The following is a 22,593-nucleotide window of genomic DNA, read 5'->3' as shown; positions in this document are numbered from 1 at the left end:
TGCGATTCTTGGCTCCTTATTTAACCTGATCACGCGCGATTTATGACGAATCGATCCTGAGCCTCTGCAGATACCCGCGTATAGCCGCTAACTACTTAGTACTATCGATTCCAATACTAACAAAACATACGTTCGAGCTGATTGAAAACTATGTTATTACGTTTGGTCATTAAAACGAATTAAAACATATTCCTACTATAAAAACGTAATAAAGTAAGACCTGTTTATGTGGGAGTGGGATGTCCTCAACACTACGTTTCCTACACATCAACTATTCACAGACGAGTAGAATGTCAGTCGTACACGGTACAAATAAAGAGTCGAAATGAAAGTAATTTACAACAGATATACCCGCAGCTGCAATATCGCGGTGGTCCGTTGGTCAGTAGATCTGTGCACTATTTTAATTAGCGATGTCTGGGGAGAGGCGCGTTGTCGCAGCTACCGCCGCGGGACGACATGTCGTCGCCGTACAAAGGATGTACCGAGCGCTTTGGGATGCAGTTTGCCCCCACTCGATACGACATTTTTCATTTAACTTTTCGAGGTTCGCCAGTCCCGCAGTTCCGTCTCTATGGAAACCTTTAACTATATATGCATGTTTAAACGGATCTGCGGCGCAGTGAAAGTTTTTTGTTTGTAGTTACCCCCGCGGCGACGACGAGTGCACCCTGATGCACATTTAGATTGTAATGACACTGAAAACTTGTATGTTACATGGTGCAGCGTCCCTGTGGCACACGGGAAACGTTCTAATCTAATGTGGAGTCCACTTCGTACTGCACTGGATAACGGATAACCCACATACACTCTACTGGTGAAATGTACAAATAGTGATCATGCAAGAGAAGCTGAAAACTTGAATACTAAAACTTATTGAGACAACACGTTAAGATAATGTTATGTTATGACATAAACTGTCAGAAGTCAATATTGATAACATACTGTATGTCGAGCGCTAAGCATTCAATTTATTGATCAGTATCTCACTGTTATATATTAAATTATTGAACTGAGAGGTCAAAACAAACAAAAGTTAGCTGCGTTAGCCACAACGTTCTATAAATGTCTTTACAATTTTGTACGCATAAGAATCTGCATTTAGTTGAACACAAGTTACATAAATATGTCTTCAACAGTTCTAGAATATGTTAAGGTTAAGTTATGTGCATGCCCTGATAGTAAGGCAGTAAGATGTGTGAAGCAGGCCTACCTGAAGTTGGAGAACCACTTGACGAGCTGCGCCGTGTTGTTCTTGTTGAACTTGATGTCAGGGAAGTACATCTTGAGCACCGCGGAGCTCGGGTACCTCACCCAGAAGAACATGAGCTTGGCCTTCCTCAGATGCATCGGCGTCAGGGTGGACGAGTGGGGCTCAGTTAAGGATCCGTCTTTAGGCAAAGATGTTTGGCTCGAGTCATTTGCGTTTGGAGCATACCCTAGCTTTTGTAGGTAGGCTAAACTAGAGGCTTCGTAAGTGAGCCCGTAGCTTAGAGTCATGGGGATCCCGTTTCTGGGCGAATCGTGGTGTACGGGTTAAGGATTAAACTTACAAAACTGTATAACACCTTGGAAAATCCCATCACCACATGATAAAGTCAAATTGTTACTGTTACTTAGAATAAAATATAGCAAACTACAAACTGTGTATTTCAACATTTGGAAACACTGCATGCAAATATATAATATAAATTGAACAACCGGGAAATTTGAAAATATTGCCCCATCGAAACTTGTAAAACTAATAATTTAGTTTAGTCAAAAGAGGGGTTCACCGTTTTGTATTGGAGAAAACTAGTTATGACTTTAAAAGTATCATTTAAATAAACCTCACACTTTGATGTTAGGATAAAAAAACTTCTTTTTTCGGGATTTTGATAAATGTTTGTACTCTATACGGATTGGTTTTGTCCATGCGATGTCACACGACAGTGCGAAGAGAGGGCGGAACATAGACACGACATTGAACACCGGCAATCCGTAATCAATAAGAGAATCAGATAAGGAAACCAAATCCGGTTAAACAAGAGGTCAGAGGGTCTTCAATCAAATACTTGGGAGCCCAAGAATGTACGGCTTCAAGAGTGACAGCGCCGCACGCCATTGGGTAGCGGTTACGTTTACTGTTCTTTACAAATTTCCAACGCAATTAATTTAATGACTGTAAAAAAAACTAAACTATGAAAATTAGTGGACTTCTAATTCCGAGATAATATTCGCAAAAGTTTAGCCGACCAGTTGCAAGGCAGAACCGTTAACAAATTGTAAATATTACACCCTAGTTAATTGATTCCCGTTCAAAGTAAATGTGCATATAATGTTGTCTTATCCCCAATATTTTATTTTTGGTTAGGGATACATGATGGGAAAACAAATACAATAAACTACCTCAATAAAATGTTTACCGATATATATTAACATTAGCAAAAGAAAGTGATGATTTCTCGATCTAGATCAGACAATCGGATTTATTTGTTAGTAACCAAGTAAGGCTTCCTGAGATCCTTGTGAGGGTAGAGAAACCCGGTGTTTGCATTTAACAATTGGATTTGGATAAGACAGATTAGCCAAACCTTACAAAACTGACAGCTCATCCCCTCGCCCGTCACAATATCAAACAACTTACACACGTAGCCTGACACCTGGTATGGCAGCAAATTGCCTCGACGTGTGAAAATGATCTCATGAATGTAACATAGCGGGAAGGAAAGATAAAGAAATCACATCAAGGCACGCAAAGACGCAAGAGAAGCTTAAGACGCGGGCCGACCCATATTGCTTTTGAATAATATAAACACCTCAGCTGTTTCTTTGTTGGATTCTAACCTTGGGCGTAACGGTCGTCGCAGCCCTTCGCCCTAGCCGGGGGGTTTTGTTGTTAAATCTAACCCTCGACCGCCCTTTAAACCGACTATTGGCCGTTTAAATGCTGTAGAAAAGTCAATGTAATCTAGAAATATTAAAACACCGACTGATCCAACCAAAATTACGAAATTTAACTAGCGCACAAACAAGACGGTTTTGTGGAAAATCTAAAACTGTTACTGAACCATAGGATTTTAAACGATTTGATCACCAAAAAAATTTTAACACATTACCTTCAGTTTTATGTCACGCATTTAAAATTAAAATGGTAATATTATAACATGCACAGGTATTATAAAACATAGTTTAAATAAATATAGCAAAATTCAAAAGGGTGAAAACAACTTTGATTGAATTTATCTTTGTACAATAATACTAGTACTCGTAGTTTTAAAAACGTTTTGTTGGTAAATTAAAATGTAGAAATTATATTTTTAGGATGTCTGCTTTTTAAATATCTTTACCAGGTTAATTTTATAAAATTATCATACAAGGCCTGAAATAGTACTAACTAAGTAAGAACTAAAACTACCGAATATGTTTGTGCCAGAAAAGGATATTGTAGGAGTGATGCCGTCGTAGGGGCCATCTCCGGAGTTGCAGTCGGACGACCGATCAACACTGTCGTTGGCACCTCCCAGGCCGGCCGAGGGTGCCCTCATGCCACCGTAGTCCGGGGAGCCGTGCTGGGCAGCAGCCAGGAGAGCCGGGTGTAGTAGGGTCGGTGGGTGTAGAGGTGGTGAATCCCTCAGGTCTCCCATGCCTGGAGGACTGGCCGAGGGGATGTGAGGAGGTTGGTGATGCGGACCGTAGAACGGACTGTACGGTGAGAACACCTGAGACTCGTGAAGACTGGGGTTTGGGATGGCTACTGATGTCGGTAATGAAACTGGCAGCATGGGAGGTGGTGGAGGATGGTACGGGCGAGGAGGCGGGGAGTCTCCTCCGCTGGAGCTTGTGGAGGGAATCATGTTGAATTTTGGAGACGAATCGAGATTTCCCTGAGGAGAAGTTCCGATGCCATCTTGAGCTAGGATACGACTGACGGTCCTTGGAGTTATTCTCGTGTCAGTCACCTTATGTCGCTTTTTCTTAGGCACGACTACGAGACTAAGAGCTTCGTTCTGTTCTGGCGCACCTTCTCTGGAGTCGCTCACACAGTAAGGGTTGCTGTTGCCGGCCATGCTGTTCATGTTGTTGTACAGGACGACAGCTGAGTTCATGCTGCTCGTAGGAGGTTTTGGAGGCTGAAACATAGCCTGGTTCAATGATGACCTTATATGTGGTAGATTCATGGTATTTATGTTGTTTTCGGGGTTGCTGGTGTTGTTGTTGCTGTTGTTTGAGCTATTTTGATGATGTTGTGGTACTGGCATGCTCGGGAACGCTGTTCCGTTCAACCGTGGGGGTCCACCCTGAGCCTGAGGTGAACCGTTCATGCTACCAGATGGTGTTCTTTCAGGAGGTCCTTGGTTTCCTCTATCGACGACCTTACTGCGAGGAGACTTCCTGTCCAACAGCTGAGAGGCAAGGAGCAAGTCTTTGTTAAGTTGTTCGGCCGCTACAGCCGCAGCTTCCGACTGTTTTCCAAAGAACCGTCGTTGTTGTACAAATCTTGACATTATTGAATCGATAAGATTTGATAGCGAAGTTGTTATTTCAGTCTTGAGAACGTCTGCGAGCCCTTCCAAATCGGACCCAGAGACAGGCGGAGCAAGCGCTTGATTCCGGAGTATGCTGAGCCTTTCAGCGAAATCGGATGCAGTCTTAGATTGAGGTGGGGGTTGTGGGGTTGTCTGAGATTGAGGATGTTGGTTTTGATGGGGAGTCGAAGGTTGCGTTTGGGTAGACGATTGGGTGGGGTTAGGAGGATGTGGAGTTGATGGCTGGCTGTGAGGTGTTTGACTGCCTTGTTGTTGTTGTTGAATCTGTTGTTGAGGAGGCTGAGGAGCTTGTTGTTGATGCCCGGACTGCTGCTGTTGTTGATGATGACTCATCATGTGCTGTTGATGGCCGTGGTGTTGTTGACTCATGTGCTGCTGATGTTGGTGTTGTTCAGCGGCCATGGCAACCTCCTTCATACGAGCCTCTTGTTCCATGTACAACTTATGGCTAACTCCCAGGTACATCGCAGCAGCGTTACTTAGAGCATGGTGAGGGTTCATCTGAGGGTGAGGGTGGAGATGATGGTGAGGTAAAGGTCCGTGAGGAGGGCCGTGTTGCTGCTCTTGTAACACCTGTTGTTGTAGTAAGGACAGGGCTCCATTGAAGGTCGGGGGTATGGGAAGATGCTGAGGCAGGTGTGGAGGAGGGTGGAGTTTAGATGGTAACATTTTGCTTATTGCGGGAGACATTATTGGTTGGCTAACAGGAGTAGATGCGGGAGTGTTGGTAATATTGTCTTTAACTGGGGTAGAAGCCGACGATGAAGTCGCTGGCTTGTCGGGAATAGTTAAATTACTGACCTCCTGCTCCATATCACTAGATGCATCATCATTATCTTGACACTCGGATTCTTGATCCATCCTAGTACAAAGCTGAACATATTTTTGTTGCATTTCTGCTAACTGCTCTTGCATGGTTCTTAGCTGAGTTTTTAACGCATCTTTCTCTACTCTTTTCTGTCTAATCTCGTTAGGTTCTACCTCATCTTCCTCATCATCGTCTATAAGCATAGCCGCATTCATATTGATGCCAAGAGCGGCGTACCGCTCCGCTGCACTATTATCGTGCTGCTGAGGATGATACCTCTTACGTTTTTTACAGCCATTGACTTGAGTTGGAAGAGAGGGACTAGACCTCATTGAAGAAACAATATTTTCTACCCTCGCTCTTTTCAATTCTATTTGTTCTGTTTTAATACTGGTATCTTTATTACCTGAGTTTTCCTCAGTGTCGTCCTGTGGTGTGGGAGAGCCTGGTTCAGAGTCAGATCCTTGCACCGCATCCTCCGAGGCCCGTGGATCCTGTGACTGTGGTCCGCTCTGGTCCTCACCCGCCTGCTCGTCATCTCCACTGTCCGAATCCGCACCTCCGTTCACCATAGAATCCTTCCCACAATCTTCACTCACTTCACCATTGTTTGTCACAGCACCGTTTTTCAACTCGTTGTTGTTATTATTGTTTATACTGTTGTTATTGTCCGGGGAAGGGGGCTCGGTGCCCCCCAACGCGTTCACTACCCGCAACTCTTGCTCGAGTGCCAACAGTTCCTTTTTACGTCCCTGAAGAATGTCCCTGAGCATGTGATGCGCGATATCACCTGGTGGCGGAGATCCGTTATCCTCCAGTCCTCGTCGGATCACGGTCGAACAGTCGAAGTTGTCGGAGTCCATCGTCATCATGGTGTCACCAGGAGTCGCTGCGTCCTTCACTTGTCTGCCCAGTAACTCGTTGAGCATCTTGGGCGCGAAGCCCGGCCCGAAGATCCCGAACTGTTGCTGGTTCTGTTGGAAGAAAGCACCGTATAAACCACCGGTGAAGAAACTCGGACGCGAACTGAAGTTGGGGATCGAGGAGTAGCTGTTACGCGGCTCGCCGGCGTCCACGCGCTGTCTGGCTCGTTTCGCTTTCTTGGATAGTTTGTCGCCGTACAAACCGAAGCAGTCTGCCTCCTCCTCTGATGACATCATAAGACACGAGCCCTCTGATTGGCCGGCCGCTGGGCCCCCGGCCCCCCTCTACTCTCCCATACCGGGACCTGCAAGGTGAGCCAACTGTCAGTACGGTATTGTGCGGTATGAGCCCCGTGCCGCACCACCTGCCCCTTTCCCCCCCTCTCCCCTCGGCAGCTGCTCCTCGAACCTCAACTACAGGCGAATTACTACAAGTCACTGCAACTGCAACTTCTCTCTCACTCTCCGTCTTTAACTGAAAGACAATACAATATTATATATTAAATGTAAAATTAGAAATAGTCCGCAATCATCTTTGGAGCTATCAACCTCTTAACAATCATATTGAGTGCACTCTGATCACTGAATATGTAACGTATAATCACACTAGAGAGTATATAGCAATGTCACACAAATTTTCCAAGACACAGACAAATAAATAAGAATATTGATATTGAAATCGTACAAGCTTAGCAAAGTATTCTAACTGTGCTGTAGCTTGTAACGTTTAACACACCTTTCGTAAGAGATAATTGACTCCAAGTACCTAAAATCAACATCATAATTACGACCAGTTGGCAATTTAACAACAGATGATTTAAGTCCATTGCACAGCATACTACTTGAAAGTTGTTAAAAATCTTCTCCGAACTTTTGCAAAAAAATATTAGAAAATTTAGTTTACTTAACTTATTAAAAATTTAAAAAAAAATCATTACATATTTCACTATTGTTATTGAAAAAGCAAAGATGTAACTATTATTGATAAATTTCAAAATAATTATCTTATTTAATCAGCCTTATTATTGAAAAGATGTAGATCAGAGCCAACCAGCCAAAATAGATTAAATAAATGTGGTTAGATTTCACAAGTTTTTTTAATGAAAAAGGCATTTTTCGTTTCTTAAAATTTACAAAATCCAAACGTATAAACGAAGTAACCATGATCAATTTACCACTAAGCACAACCTGCAAAATATTAAACATACAACTAATATAGTAAGTGACGGTAAATTTCAGCCCACACCTGAAAAATACTGCACACGTTAAACATACTGGGAGAAAAATTAAATTGGATCTTTTGACAAAGTGAGTTAAACATATGGTGGACGAAATCTGTCGGTCATCGTTTGCCCATTAGGCTCGTGCTCGTCTCGCTCACCTTTCTTAATTTCCGCAAACAATTAATAACTAAGACGAGGTAGGCTGTATCAGCGAAAAGGCGGTGTAGTGGAGTTCAGCCGCATAACAGCTGCTGAATGATGACGTCACTCCTAGTGTACAAGTATTGTTCTATACTTGATCACAACGTTCAAACCAAATTTGACCAACAACAGTAATACTTAAGGACAAAAGTAATAATTACTTTGCTGAGTTTTGAATGCGAGTGGTACGATAAACTAATTTAACCGCATAAACCATCTCGTTGTACAATTTTATTTTATTCATTTATATTATTTGTCACTACATGGGACTTGTAGATGAATTATTGGGTGAGTGCAGAATTAGCATACCTGACACTAAGCTAAATCATATTGACTGAAAAAATATATGCTCGTACAAAAATCTAAAATCACTAAGAACAGTTCATGAACGAAAGCTTGAAAACTGAAAAACAATTGTAGCGGAGAAGAGAGAAGAGACGATATTTATAAAGAATGTCACTACAAGTGGCGCATGTAACATGTAACCCAACACATCTGTGTGTGCTCGGAATTAGAAGAGTTGAGAAAAGCAAATAATATATACAAGTAAGTAAACTGAACGACTTGGAAGAAAGACAACTTGTCACAACACCCTCGGTCTAATTAAAATTATGTTGATAGAACATGATTCTATTTTCAATGCAAAAGTTAGTACAGATATCAACACGTTGTGTTATGGTTTGGCGAATACCGCGAATATAATCTTGTTATTTGTTTGATAAATCCCAAATCTTATTCATCACAAAAGTGTTTATACAAACAACAGTTTTTAAGTAAAAAAATATGAAATGTCATAAGATGAAATTACATTTGATCTATAAATAATTTTAATTAATTACTGCACTTTGAATGTTTAAGATAAAATTATTCTTTATTGAGACGAACTCAGAGACAATGGTCCATCTTAAACCTTCGTCAGCAGTCTGCTCCGCATTTGTATACTTGTAATTCTCAAACTTTAATTAGTCTTCGTCTGTTCAAATCCTGAATTTTTCTTCGGGCTTCGTACGACCGCGACTTGTTTGTTTTAATAGCGAAACTTGGTTTTAATTAATAAATTTGAATTGTTTAGTCGAATTACGTCTCGATCTTCTGAAATGACTGCGCTACACTGAAACAAACTTTGGAAGCAATGAGGGTTTAGTCAACCAGGAACGAGTTTTGTTCCATACTTGACTAAAGTTTAGCATTATTGACTGCGATTATAACAATGCAACATAGAGACGCAGTGTTTTAAACAATAAAATGAAATCGCTGATATACTATACCGATCGGGAAGAAGTGAAGTATTTAGTTCCATAGTCTTGGATTTTTTGAATCCTGTGTATGTTCAGTTTATTTTTTGATCCTGCAACGATTGATTACTTTTCTATTTAAAAAGAGTGAATCAAGAAAATAAGACTGAAATAAATATTTTCTGCTTCCCAATTAAAGGGTATTTGTAGAAAAAACTACTCTAATTATTTCTACAGTATTTGCACATGAAAGGTGTTTTTTTTTCTTTCTATAAAAGGCAACCCAAATTACACCTACAGAGGTTCAATCTTTAGGGACGGAATGAAACTACAAATTGGCAACCCTTCTTTCTTTACTCAATAACTAATCAGCTGATATTCATTTTTGCATTGTTGTCTACATAATGTGTTATTAGAAATTTGTTGTAAATAAACCCAACATTGTTTTTTGTTTAGTCAAAGATGATGTATTGTCTAGAAGAACACATTGAAAGGTAATCATTCGTATTATGTCAAGAAATGGTTGCAATTAGGTTTCCTGGTGAGGCGATTGTACCTAATAAATCAACCAGGCTGTATGTTTAAACATTTTAAGTTTGATAATGCAATACTGATTTTTTATAAGTGTGTATGAGTAACATGGGTTGAAAACATGTTGAGTCTTGATTACGACATACAGTATTCCCAATAAGTTTGAACACTAAACACTGAACCATGTGGACGACAATGCAAAAATGCGTATAAGCTGATCGGTAATTAGGTAAAGGAAGCAGGGCTACCAACGTGAGCTTGTTACTTAGAAGTACTTGTAATTTGGTTTGCGTTTTTATAGATGCACCCTGTGATGCTCTATTTGAGGTGTACTCTCGTATCGCACTACCGCTGTACCTCTGTCACGGACATATGCAACAAGGTAATGACCAACACTTCTTTATAAGAGGAAGTGGGAAAGTGGAAATGACGGTGACGTCACACGCAATAATCCATTGATCACGAGCACTTCCGGCGGGGAGTCGTCATGGTCTACGAACATACCCATACTGCGCCAGGTGGAGCTGTGAGCGTGAGACATGCCGTCATATGCGAGAACCTAGAACCGCCCTCACCCTACATCCATATGACAAAGGAACTGTACTAGTAATGCGCAAAAAATGATAGATAATGCTAAATTCCTCCTCAGACTTCTCGTAGGTAATATTTTGTTGTCCTATGACGCTAGGCACGAGCCCGGGATTGTTTTTCACATTACTTCAGACTAGACCTAGGGGTTGCGGCATTATCACTTAGATAAAATCCAATAGTGATTTGGCGGGATTTGAACCCGGGACCTCAGACACCGAAGTCCCGCGCTCTAACCACTAGACCAGTTCGCTCCCCCAACGTAGATAATATTAAATTGGCAGTAATTGACACGATTAAGAGATTCGGTAAGAATTAACTAAAACAAGAAAATATTTCCGACCACAAAATATTAAACATTTTGCAAGACGATCATAAGATAAAAACTTCTTTAAGGAATTTTCTTAACTTGCCAAATAAAACAGAAACAGAAATAAAACGACTTATCGCACTCTTAACACAAGGAGGCAGTTACAGTAGTCAGTAGTCCTGGCTTTATAATCCCAGCAGTGTTGACGTCTTACTGCCGAACTTCCCTCGTAACAATATAGACGTTTTGACATCAACTTGACGTGAGTTTGGTTTTAATGCCCTCATTTCATTTGGCACCATAATTTGGTAAAGTTTTAACATCCTCAACCTAATTCTCGACCATTCTCAGATACAAGCCTAGAAATGAAACTTTTAAACATGTAAACTTGAAAGCTCAAAATTTTAACGAGATGTATTTTTTTTTAATTTTGATACCCTAACAACAACGAAAGTACTTGACACACAGTGTCTTTAGCACCACAGAGGAAGAGACGCGGGGAGACAAAAGACCGACACGGAGACGTCGTAAGTGACGGAAGTAGATCTTACAGCGGCAGGAAGTAGCAAATGAGTTGACACTGTGTCTGTGGAAACGACAAATTATCTTAACAAGTTGTGCGGATCATTTCACTTGTTAAACTTACTCCCTTCGTTTACAAGCATGTAAGAACAAAGACACAGTTTTGTGTCTTTTGAGGTCATAGTTAGATCTGGCAGGGATATTGGTCTATAATCTACTGTTAACTGAGCATTGTTTTAGTCCGTGAACAGCCTTAACCTTATCAGATTACCTTATTACAGTCGTCGATTAAGTTTGAGGAGTAAGATAGATTTCTTTCCTTCTCAACAAACTACGACATTAGAACAACTTTATTAAAAGCAATACGTTAAATCCATTGCAAGTTTTTGGGTTAGCCGCAGGCGCGGGTGGGTCTATGAAATGTAATCCACTGTAGTTTAATCTACTATAGTTAGCGTTAGTGTTTCAAACGCATAGATAACAACGCAAGAGTAAACACTTCTTCCTACTAAGATTGTGGAGTATGTGGCAAAACAGTTGTAACGCTATTTAAATTAACCAACAAGAGGCGAATTCCGGCCAATTTAGGCGAAGGAAGGCCAATTGGGGCGCCAACAGCAACGCGTTTAAGATCGCAATTAACTTTGTCCGGTCTGTGTATTCTTGTTGGGGACCCAGTTCCTATGTCATCTTCCCGCTTCCTCATTACTCTCCCCCATGTTCCTTTCCCAGCATTGCATCCATTGAAGACTTCCTCTCCGAGCGATGCACTCCGACTACAGGATGTAACCCATGGGAGAGCGAGCGCTCAACGCTCAACCACCTCGTCTATGGAGTGTTTAGATTGTATGGAAACCGACTAAAATATCGTATACCTACTGTAGTGATTTTTTTGTTTTTAGTCCATCTAATGTACCTTATCCCCGGGTTCCTTAGGCTAAATATAAATATCCTCATTTTGGATATTAGACCAATATTACAAAGTTATATATAAATTAAAACTTACGACTCTCAACAAATTGGTTTGTCTACTATTTTCAGTGCATCGTTGGCATTTAACATTGCAAACTACTCAACAGCGTTGTTTTTACCACGGGATATTTCCTTGTCGAGTTGTTTGTTGTTGTGTTGTTGTATGTGCTGATGGGGGAGGTGCAGAGGGGGGAGGTACCTAGCTGAGGACGAGGATCACTCCGCGAGAGGAAGCGATGATCGACTCAATGGAGCTGCTGGGTTGAGCTTCCTGTTCTAGTTTAACTTTGTTACGACTTAATAGCCTCAACGACTCTGTTCTTCACACAACATCGCGTCCTCCCTCCGGTTCACTTTGGAACTAAACACTCCGTCACCATTCCACGTCAATCCGTCTAGCTGAGGCGAAGCGACAAATTACGCCGTGTTTTTTAATCCCACAGTTTGCTAAATCATAGACTGAGTTGAATGGTCTATTTTGTATTGTAACACAGATTTGGGAGGTAAAACGAGGATTTACATATTTTTCAATTTATTACGAGTTTTACTATTCTAACAGCCCGAGCAACGCTGTGTGTTGTGCACCTTGTGATTACAGTAGTCACTTTTGCCAGTGACATGTATGTAGCTCCTCAGTCCTCACACACAGTAGAGAACCAGTAATATGATAATGCAAAGGCCACTAAGCCACCGGAGCCGTTACGCCCAGGCCCGTGCCGACTCCAACGTCTTTTCTTTTCTTAAGACGGAACCAGTCTTGAGAGACTTCTTGGCTCTTTGTGGCGCTCCTCTCCCCTCGCGACCGTTACATCTTGGCGTCTTTTTGCGAGGGTCTCATTGTCAAGTCGTTCCTTCCGGTTCTCCCCTCGCCCCTTCCCTTCCTTACACCGTTGCCATTTTTATGCGCGGTTGCCAGATTTTTAATGTTGTAAAACGTGTAATTGGCAAAAAAATATCAGATTCAGTGAGAGGAAGTTTAATAATTTTAAATGTAAACACTCGTAAAAAGTTATTGTTGGTTTCAATGAGAAAGGTGCTGTTTAGTTTAGCAATAAATTATACAATTTATTAAACTTTTCTCTGTATGATATTTTTAAAGGTGTAATTATAAAACATAAATAAATATAAAGAAATTAAACACATACAAAACAATTTGTAGCATTTAAATAAAATAATAATAAAAATACATAGTAAACAATTTTAGAAAATTAAATGGTAGAATTCTTAGCTTGCCGTTAAAATGGCTCAGATTTCCTTTGAATATTGTTTAACTGATATATATTTTTCATAAGTAAAATATAATTCGAAAATATTTATTGTTTCCAATATAGGTACACAGTTTTACGCAGGTACACAAGCGGTGGAACACACTGGGTTTTTTCAAAGTACTGTAATACGTCAGTATAATTATAATTATGAAATGAAATGAAATGAAATGAAATGAAATGAAATGAAATGAAAAACGTCTTTATTTAGCCAGCGTTATTCAAAGTACAGTTCTTTGATTTTCAATACAACTGTTGTCAAACTAAACGTAATTGGTCAGCTTATACTAGACTTATTGCAACAATACATTTTAGATCAACTGGCTAATTATTATCGGTATAAAATAAATCTTTCAAACCCCTTTTAAACCTAGAGAGGTTTACTGATTTGAGGTCAGTTGGAAGGGCATTGTAGGCTTGGGGCCCAAAGTAAGAAAAGGCTTTCTTCCCTAATTCCGTTCTGACCCGTGGCAAGTGTAGCAAGCCTTCCTGCCGAGTGAGGCGAACGCTCACCTCAGACCTGAAAACCAGTTTCCTTCTGATGTATTGGGGACACTCCGTTAACAAAGTTTTATGAACAATTAGAACGGTTTGAAGATCACAGCATTGTTTAACTGTCAAGATGTTTGCCCTTGACCTATACTCGCTGATATGATCCGACCTTTTTAAGTTGAAGACAAATCTCAGAGCACTGTTCTGAAGTCTTGTGAGAATATTTATATTCTCTTGAGTAAGGCTGTTACCAAAAGAGGGAAGAGCATAATAAATAGATGGAAGAATTATAGCACGAACTATTTCAAGTTTGGTTGACATTGGTAGAACAAACCTAAACCTATTAAATAATCGTAATTTAGCAACAACAGTTTTACAGATGTGTCTCACATGTTCAGAAAAATTGAGCCTAGAGTCCAATTTGTCACCATTATTACAGTACATAAATTTGGAATTTTCGTTCATGATATGTACAGTACTGTGTACGAGGGTCGGCACTACAAGTACCGAGTACCGTGCAATGCTAGTGCGAGTATGGCACAACACAGCCCGCATGTCTTGAGGACACTGACTCGTCTACAAGTAGCAGCTGGCTAACCACCTGGCTTTGCTATATATCTACCAGGGCATTTAATTCTTTAAACGTCTTGCCATATGTTGCTCCTTCGCACCCCTCGACCGCGTCTCAGATTGTTTGGCGGTGATTTGATAATACGTTTCCGCATCCACCTCCATGCGGTGCAAACCCCTTACAAATAATTCTTTCCGAATGGATGTTTTAGCTTAGAATGTATATTTCGTTACACATACATCTTTGGATGTTAAGAAATAACCAATCCAATTAGGAATTAGCGAAATAATTGAAACCAACTTGATATTTCAAGTTTGTGAGATGAACGATTTTTCCATGATTTTATCAGTACCACAGGAGTAGTATTGTAGCTGAGAAGTGAAAGTCAGCACTCAGCAGGTTCGCCAATACTTCTCATATCCCACTCAAGCAGCAAATGTCTATTCTCCCTGCCAGACAAAACACTAGCGTATCAAGAGCAATAACGTATATAGGAGCCTGACGACGGCTTAAGTCGAAGAGCCAAGTCCTAGCATATTGTTTTTTCGAGCGTATATGATGTGCATGTGCAATATGCTGCACAAGATGCACGCGTGTTTGCAGACGGCTCACCGCCCCTCGACCGTAATATTACTCCTCTCTCCTCCCAACCACTCACTCGACCCGCAATTCGATTACAAACTTTATTTAGCCCTTCAGAAATGCAGTGCCCATTTTCTAATTAGTCTACCTCGGAAACGTTTAATTGTGTAACTATATCCGAATATTGGCAATTACTAGCGAGATACTGAAGTCAGACTCTTAACGATAGTCGACACTGCGACATTTATGTCAGATGAGTCAACAAATTGATTGAAACTCGAATGAATTTGAGTCGTCCGTGTGTCTCTGACGATTGACACAATACATTGGTATTCCTGTGTGGTTTGTGGGATGTACAGTGTATATAGAGAGAAGCTGTGAGGATGAGAGAAGAAGGCGGATGTCTTGAGTCCAGGGCCCGAGAGAGCCCACTTCCTGGCCACCGTGAGAGAGAGCGTGCGGTATCTGTCTCAGCCCAGTGGCAGGGTGTTATGTATCGATCTAGCTAGAGGTGGTTTACTGGAAATTATACATTTCTACAAAACATATTATTACTTAGCTGTTCTCGTAACTTGAGTTCCTTGGACATACTTTACTCCGAGTATGGTAATTATACAAGTGGATCTAGCTCGTCGCTCGTCCTGCAGTAGGAGGACGCGCGTCTTTTCACAGTTTCGCGTCCGACAATCACCACGTCCGGACAATCGTCACAGGGCAGGTCCGGAGGAAGCTTATCAAGTCGTGATTTCCTGACCTGCTATTTGTTCCCACCGTGGAACTTCCGGCAGGCAGTCCTACTTCCTCGCGGATACAGGGCCCAGTGGCTACAGGACCGCTCCTGCCCTTTAACTGCTCCGGTCCGTGCGCTATGGCCCCGGAAACATATCCTGCCAAACCCCTGATCTGATATGACGGGAAATTACACTAAATCAATATCAGTGTTGTATTTACCTCTTTAAGAATATTTCCGTCCGTATGACTACGACTAATTTAGACTATTTATTGTAAACCTATCTACTATTCTGGCGCAAAAAAATGGTTATCCGTTTGTTGTGGTGATACTAGTTTTTTTTGCGATTTTAAATACACTCATAAAATACCGGGGTTTTACTAGGAAAAACTGTCATATTGCCTTTCAATGCTTAAAAGGAAACTTGAACTTTTATGACTCACAAAAGCTCTGTCTTTGACAGAGTAAAGATGCATCAAACGCAAAGACATCTTTAAGAGTGCGGGAATAAAGTAGGGGTCGTAAAGTGAAATGTATGAACTTATAAGGCATATCTCTTAGGCCGGGGCCACACTTGTAATTTTCAACCAGCGAGACTGTTTTTTCCGTTTTCACGTGCGACGCACGTGAAACAGTTTGCCCGTGGCCACACTCGTCTTACGAGATAGGTTTTTCGGGCAAACCAGCGAGACTGATAGAGCATGCCACACTGGCAATAAAAATCGTCCGTGTCCGTGATACGTACCCCCCCCCTTCCACGCTCTCTTCTGTACAGGTTAAAACTAGAAACGTCCGTGGAAAAAGTTCAGCGAGATAAGATGAGTGTGTTCACTCCCATAAGCCGCAATGCCCCGCGACTAGTTTTACGTGCAACGCCCGTGGGATGTTAGTAGAGAATACACGTGCAATTCCGTTTGTCAGTCTCGCTGGTAAAACCAGTGAGACTGACAAACGCGTTCACGGACGTTTTTACTCTAGTGTGGCCTGCCCCATATACCGTAATGTATCTCACAAACCCACGGGTAACGCCCGTGGAAAAATTCAGCGAGATAAGATGAGTGTGGCCCCGGCCTTAGCGGCTCACGCTTCACATTTAAATAAATACATTTACATTTACTGGGCCGCTTTGACGTCATTAGGAAATACATTGCAGATTAGATTGAAGATTCCTCTCAACATATCTTCCGTGAGTATACATTAAGATGTAGAGCCATAAAAACACGTTTACTGTAACATAACATTTTTTACTGTTTTCGTGTAAACAAACAATTGTATTCTTGGATATTTCTGAGTAATTTTGACACGTGTTTAATTATTTAGATGGATTTCTTCATTACAAAACCCAACAATTGAGAAAATTAAGACAAAAGAATCAAACCAAGAAGGTATTTAGCCACAATAGCTCCAATTGGCAGTGTTGCCCCCGGGAGTCAAAATGTGGCCTAATTATTGTAACGGCATTGGCAATGGCGTCAAACTCACATCAGGTCGTTGCGAAGTACATTACTCAATTGCCACCAGGGATTTGGAACCAAGGTGAGAATAATCGTGCGGGGAAGGCGTCGAGAACCATTAAGGCAGATTAACGTTTTTTGTTCAAAATACGAGGCTGTTTAGAAAGTTAAGTGACTATGATCGTTCGACTGATTGGCAAGGAGCGAACTGGCAACTGCATGCGTCCCCCGCGTATTCAGTAATATGCATTACCCCCCTCCCCCCTACCCACCGTGTACCTGTGAAAGACACTCGTCTCTCCGGAGTCTGCGATACGTTCTACTTGTGCGGATCCCTCGGGCATCATAGATCGCTGAATCAAGACTTATTTGTGGAAACTTACTCAAAATATTGTTTATTGTAATCATAAGTACGCCTACGATACGGGAAAAGTTACATTGTGAATTACGGCAATTGCTCGTTTTAAAACAAAGCGTGATTGTATGAACATAATTTGATTCAAAATTCAAAATCTAAAGATTGGAAAACTACGGTATTTTTTCTGTTTGTATAAATTACGACCTAAACTCCCAACTCTCACTACACCTCTATTGTAGAACCCCTAACCTCATAAATAGACAATTTCCATTTCATTGTTTAACCCTTTATCGCTTCAAGCCCAGCGAATTATTTTCCTGCGTTAACTATAATTTTGTTATTGGTCGTTTCTCTATTTTGACGTCCCAAAACGCGTTTCCACCCTGCAGGTTACGAAATTAATTAAAAAATACTGATTGTTTCGAGACACCCTTCAATTTTCCAATTTGCAGCCTATGGCGAACGTGCATTTTTGGTTTGGCGACTGCAGTTGAGCCGTATTTAATTAAAATATGGACGCGGGTACGGGAGAAGGGGAGGATTGGTTAGATAGTGAAGGTAGAAATGTCATTTAGAACATAGGAGGTGCGGCGGCCTGCGCACTCGACCACAAAACATGAATAAAAAGTGAGTAGCCGCGAGAGCAATGCGTGGCATCGACCCGACAACTGAAACTGCAACAGTTTATTGAAATGGTTCCACATCTTGCCGTTAAATAGTAGATACATCCCAACTAATCTGTTGTAACATTAGACATTATCCAATTATCACTCAAGGAGTGTTCAATATGGGGCTGTCTCACCGGGTGTATGTATTTTTCAAGACCGATGATTAAAGAATTAATTTCTTTGAAAACCGCGTATTAGTACTTATCCTTAGGACTGTTCTCTTAGCTTTCAATACAATGTCGAAAGATTGAAATGAACCGTTGAAACAAAAGAAAGGGAAGAAATAATTAGATGGCGGTAATGGAAATGTTATGAGAGGCTGAAGACAATGAAGATGGGTGCGGGGCGGGCTCGATGATGTCGGACATCATTATTTGTTGGGATGAGAGCAATTAAAAGTTGTAGGGAGTCAAGAAATGCACATATCTTAGGCATGAGTTCCCGACGCACTCAGCCAACCCTTTACCCCCGTTCTTATGTTTGAGGTGAAGAGGGAGAGGGTTTGATTCGTGATGCCAGCAAGATGCTGAAAAAATCAATACTTGGTATTAGGCTCGTGTAGTGCACCCAGCAAACACTTGGACAACGCATGTGTTCTATGTCAACGTTTCTACGGTATGTGGGGTGGTTTTGGTATAGAATATGTTTTATTTGTAACCGATTGGAGAAATACTATTCGGTAGATAGTGATGCAGACTGAGGTATATTAATAATGAATCCAACATGTATTCGTATTTGCGTTTATTTGGTATTCAAAGCGAATTCTAGATTGCATAAATATACTACAGTGTATTCACACAATTTAATAGTGTGATTTTTAGAAAAACACTTTTAGTACAAAATGAGCTGCAGAATCTCTGCAGAAAGAAAAATAAACTTGGCCCATGATATAAAATCCTTGAGAACTGGTGCAGCACATTGTGAGCAAATAAATGCACTTCGGAGCTCCAAGTTGGCCCAGTGATCGGCCGCCAACCTCTACCACTCTACCACTCCAGATTTATGGCAGTTTTAGTTTGTTAATCATAACTTCCTTGAGTAGCCAATCAGAAACTGGGATTGCGTCCTCAGTTCGATTGTTTGCATTCTGACATTACTTTCAACTGAGCGACGAGTATTATTTACCACTAAGGTTGAGTAATTATTGTCATGTTAAAAGCTAAGATTTTCTTAACTTATAATCTGGTACAAGGTATGTAAAATTATCAAAATCCTTAGCACAATTACTGTACTTAAACCATGGTGTTACGATTACGTGTAACTGTAGTTCTTTTTTAATTAACGTTCAAAACTCGATAAGACAACTAAAAAACTGTCACATAGACAGCGAAAGTAGGATCCTATTGTAATTACAGCTTCAAAGCTGTGGCTCATGGTACAAAGCAGCAAATTAAAAGTGCAGCGTGTTAATACGGACGTAAAATAGCGATTAAAGTTGTCACCGAAGTTTTGGCCAGCTTTTGTGCTGAAGTTTAAAGCCCCTGCTGTACGGACATGTTCGAAATTATTTATTCAAGTGATATCGGACCGGCGCTAGAATAATCCCTGGCTGCAACCACGGGGGAGCGATGCAGTTTTGCATCCGGACGCATTAAAAAATTACGGACCCGTGCAGTATTATGATTTCTGTTTGAAGCTGCTGCACATTAGGGCGGATGGATAATTAATGATGGAACTAGTGCGGGTCAATACTCACTCACTACTTTCGCTTCAGCCCACATTTACTATCAAAGTTCTCTAATTATACATAAATAGTTCATTTGTTAGTCTTTGTGTCGTTGTCCCGGGTAGTTATTGCGGCTCCCCGTCCACTGTTGACTTTTTATTTACACATTTAGCTGAAAACAGACGCGTGGTAACTGTAGTACTGTATACATCCGCATGACTACGCACGGGAGTGTTGCCGTTAAAAAAACCCTCCATTTTAATTGTTTGGTTATAGTTTTAGCACGGCACTGCATTTTAATAATGCTAATTGTATAATTACCCAGAAAAAAATGTCCACCAACATTACAGTTTAGTTTCTTCACACGTTTTTGAGTTGATTCTTTAACATCTTTAGTTTTTTATTTGCAAGATTTACTTTTAATCCATTAATAGTTATCTATTTATCTCTATCCATTTACGTTGTCCACCTAGATATCTAAGTATGTTATTTGGTATGTTTCGAACAAAATATTTTCCCTTATAGATCGTCTTACGAATATCTATACAGTACTTTTAAACGTTAAAAAGTTTGTTTTGAAGTTTACTGCGATTATGCTGCGTTCAAGCTTACAATATTTAAGGAACCAGGACCGGGACCTGTAAGTTTTCTTATTCCAGAGGGTAACACTTGGTGGAAGCTGTACAAATTGTAACGGTCAGTGATACCAGCATCAGGTGGGGAGCGACTGCTGGCAAACCATCACATCACCAAGATACCGTCACGCTCCTTAGCGACGGCCGTTGGAACTTGGATCATATGGCTTCAGACAAGTCAGCTGATACAACAGATGGTGACGTTAACACCCACCCTGCCGTAATGCACTTTCTACACTGAAAATATAATAAAACATTTCCAGGCAGATTGTGCAGGGTTTCAACTTTTGTATTTAATCCTTCAAGACATCATCTAACGATAAGGTTAAACATAATTTGAAAAGACTTAGGGAGAAGTAAAGCTGGAGGAGCCGTTATTAAAGAAAGTTTAAGACAAGAAGTGAAGTTTGAGGCGATGAAGTGGATTGAGCTGCCACGATTAACTATAATTCAACGATTTTTACATTTAAGCACGAATGTATCTAATGGTTGTATCTGATAATTTTCACACATTTCCTTGTCCACAACTTTAGGTGTGTGTAATGTGAACATATGTTACATTATTAATTTAGGGCGGGTTTCTGAGTCAGGTATTAGCGCTAGTCTTAGACTAAAGCTCATTTTAGTACTGGACTAAGAAAAATGTCTTTCTGATTCCAGTACTTATAAGTCAGTGACTAATCTTAGTCAAGAACTAGTTTTTAAGTCTGGACTAAAGAAATTATGCTTTAGTCCACGGACTAAAACATGCTAGATTTTAATCCTGCATAGGGGCAGGATTAATTTTAGTCCTCCATTTTTAACCTAAGTTATTTTTGTGTGTTAAAGTTTAAGGTGATTATGGATTACATTGATTATCATGATTTTACCGTTTTTGTGGGCCGTGAATTCGTCGTGAGCGGGAAAACAATCCATTTAATGACTTAAGTGAGGATGAATTCAAGGATAAGTTAGGTATAGATTTTTTTTAAAAACTCTGTGAGAGAACTAATTGAATTGATAAGGTCTAGTTTGGAAGTCACTTCCACAAGGGGAACTAGGTTACCTTTGTGGAAGAAAGGTAGCGTTGGTAGCGTTGCGCTTTTTTGCAAGTGGAACACTTTTGCGGGAAGCCGGCGATCTAACTAATATTTCAGAATCATCGGCATGCCGCTATGTGTCTAAAGTGGCATTGGCAATATGCCGTGAACTGAGGAAATACTACATCAAGAGCTTTTACCCCCACCCAAAACCTCTAATTCCCACTGGTCCCCTAGGTTATATGGTAGGTTAATTGTAGAGGTCAAAGGAAGCCTTGACAACAAAAGTCATTTCAGAAAGTTAGTTTTGGTGTCTAGGAACAGGATACAGGTGTCAAGGATTTTTGTCTAGGAACAGTTTAAACACGTCATAGAACATTTCAGGTGATTAGGAGAACAAGGATTGGTGCTGATGAAAAGCAAAACTTAGTTTAAAGTAGTATAAGTAAGTTAGACAGTGTGTAAGTAAAGAGACTTCCGTCTTCCGTAACTGTTGTCAAGAACAACCGAATGAAATAATTGATTATTCGATATTTCGATTATTTCATTAGCCTGGTCGACAAGTTTTTTTTTTTAAAAAGGCTAGGGTAGGCCAGTAAGTTAGTACCGATAACTTATGACTCCCTGTTGAAATTACTTAAAAATTACTTGCATTATTGCAATAAGCCTATTCAAACTATGGCTGCACTTTACTTTACGTCCTACACTCATTGGAATGAAAATATCGATCGTTATATTGATTATTCGATAAGGTATATCGTTTGGTTAGTTAGGTAAGGTTAACCTAGCCTAACTAACCAAACGATATATCGAATGAAACAATCGAACAACCGATATTTTAATCCGAAGGAGTGTAGGACGTAAAGTAAAGTGCAGCCGAAAGAAATAGGATGAAACACCGAAACACCAATCCTACCTTTAAAACACCTTTAAAATTTACGATACAACCAGTTTATAACAATAATAAAATATATTACATTGATAAATGAATTAAAACAGAAATGAATTAAAACAGAAATAAACCTCAAAACCAAGGTTAGACTGAGATCGTTGTTTGTTTACATTTTCAGAGCAAATGTGCACATCAAACTGACAGTTAGACAGTGTTGCCAGTACGGCGGCACAAATTACCCTACATTTCCCTTGAAAATCATGAGCTCTTTTAATCTCTGACTAAACTAAGTACCCGCTTTAAATTAGTCTGTGTGTCCTTAATCCTTGACTTAGAAAGTGAATTTTTAGTACATGACTAATTTTAATCCATGACTAGCCTAGTTCTGGACTTATAAATCCCTGACTCAGAAACCCGCC

General features: G+C 40.4%; 1 protein-coding gene across 6 annotated transcripts in view; it reads right to left on the bottom strand.

The window, feature by feature from the left end:
• The window catches only part of LOC128987921 (homeobox protein prospero), a 67,263-nt gene that overhangs the window by 9,501 nt on the left and 35,169 nt on the right, over positions 1-22,593 (bottom strand). For 3 of the 6 annotated variants that reach the window (XM_054409027.1, XM_054409018.1, XM_054409036.1), the window contains exons 3-4: positions 3,426-6,565; positions 1,214-1,524 (exon numbers count right to left, since the gene is read on the bottom strand). In XM_054409027.1, coding sequence (XP_054265002.1) covers positions 1,214-1,524; positions 3,426-6,497 — 3,383 coding nt within the window. In that variant the 5' untranslated portion in view covers positions 6,498-6,565. The remainder of the gene's footprint in view (positions 1-1,213; positions 1,525-3,425; positions 6,566-22,593) is intronic. The other 3 variants (XM_054409060.1, XM_054409051.1, XM_054409044.1) reach the window with 2 other exon arrangements.

Source organism: Macrosteles quadrilineatus, unplaced genomic scaffold (assembly GCF_028750875.1).
Source record: "Macrosteles quadrilineatus isolate MER2022 unplaced genomic scaffold, UCM_ALF_1.0 Scaffold_1__1_contigs__length_201487025, whole genome shotgun sequence".
Taxonomy (NCBI): domain Eukaryota; kingdom Metazoa; phylum Arthropoda; class Insecta; order Hemiptera; family Cicadellidae; genus Macrosteles; species Macrosteles quadrilineatus.
The sequence above is the reverse complement of the archived record's forward strand: the minus strand, read 5'-3'. Positions and strand labels throughout refer to the sequence as shown.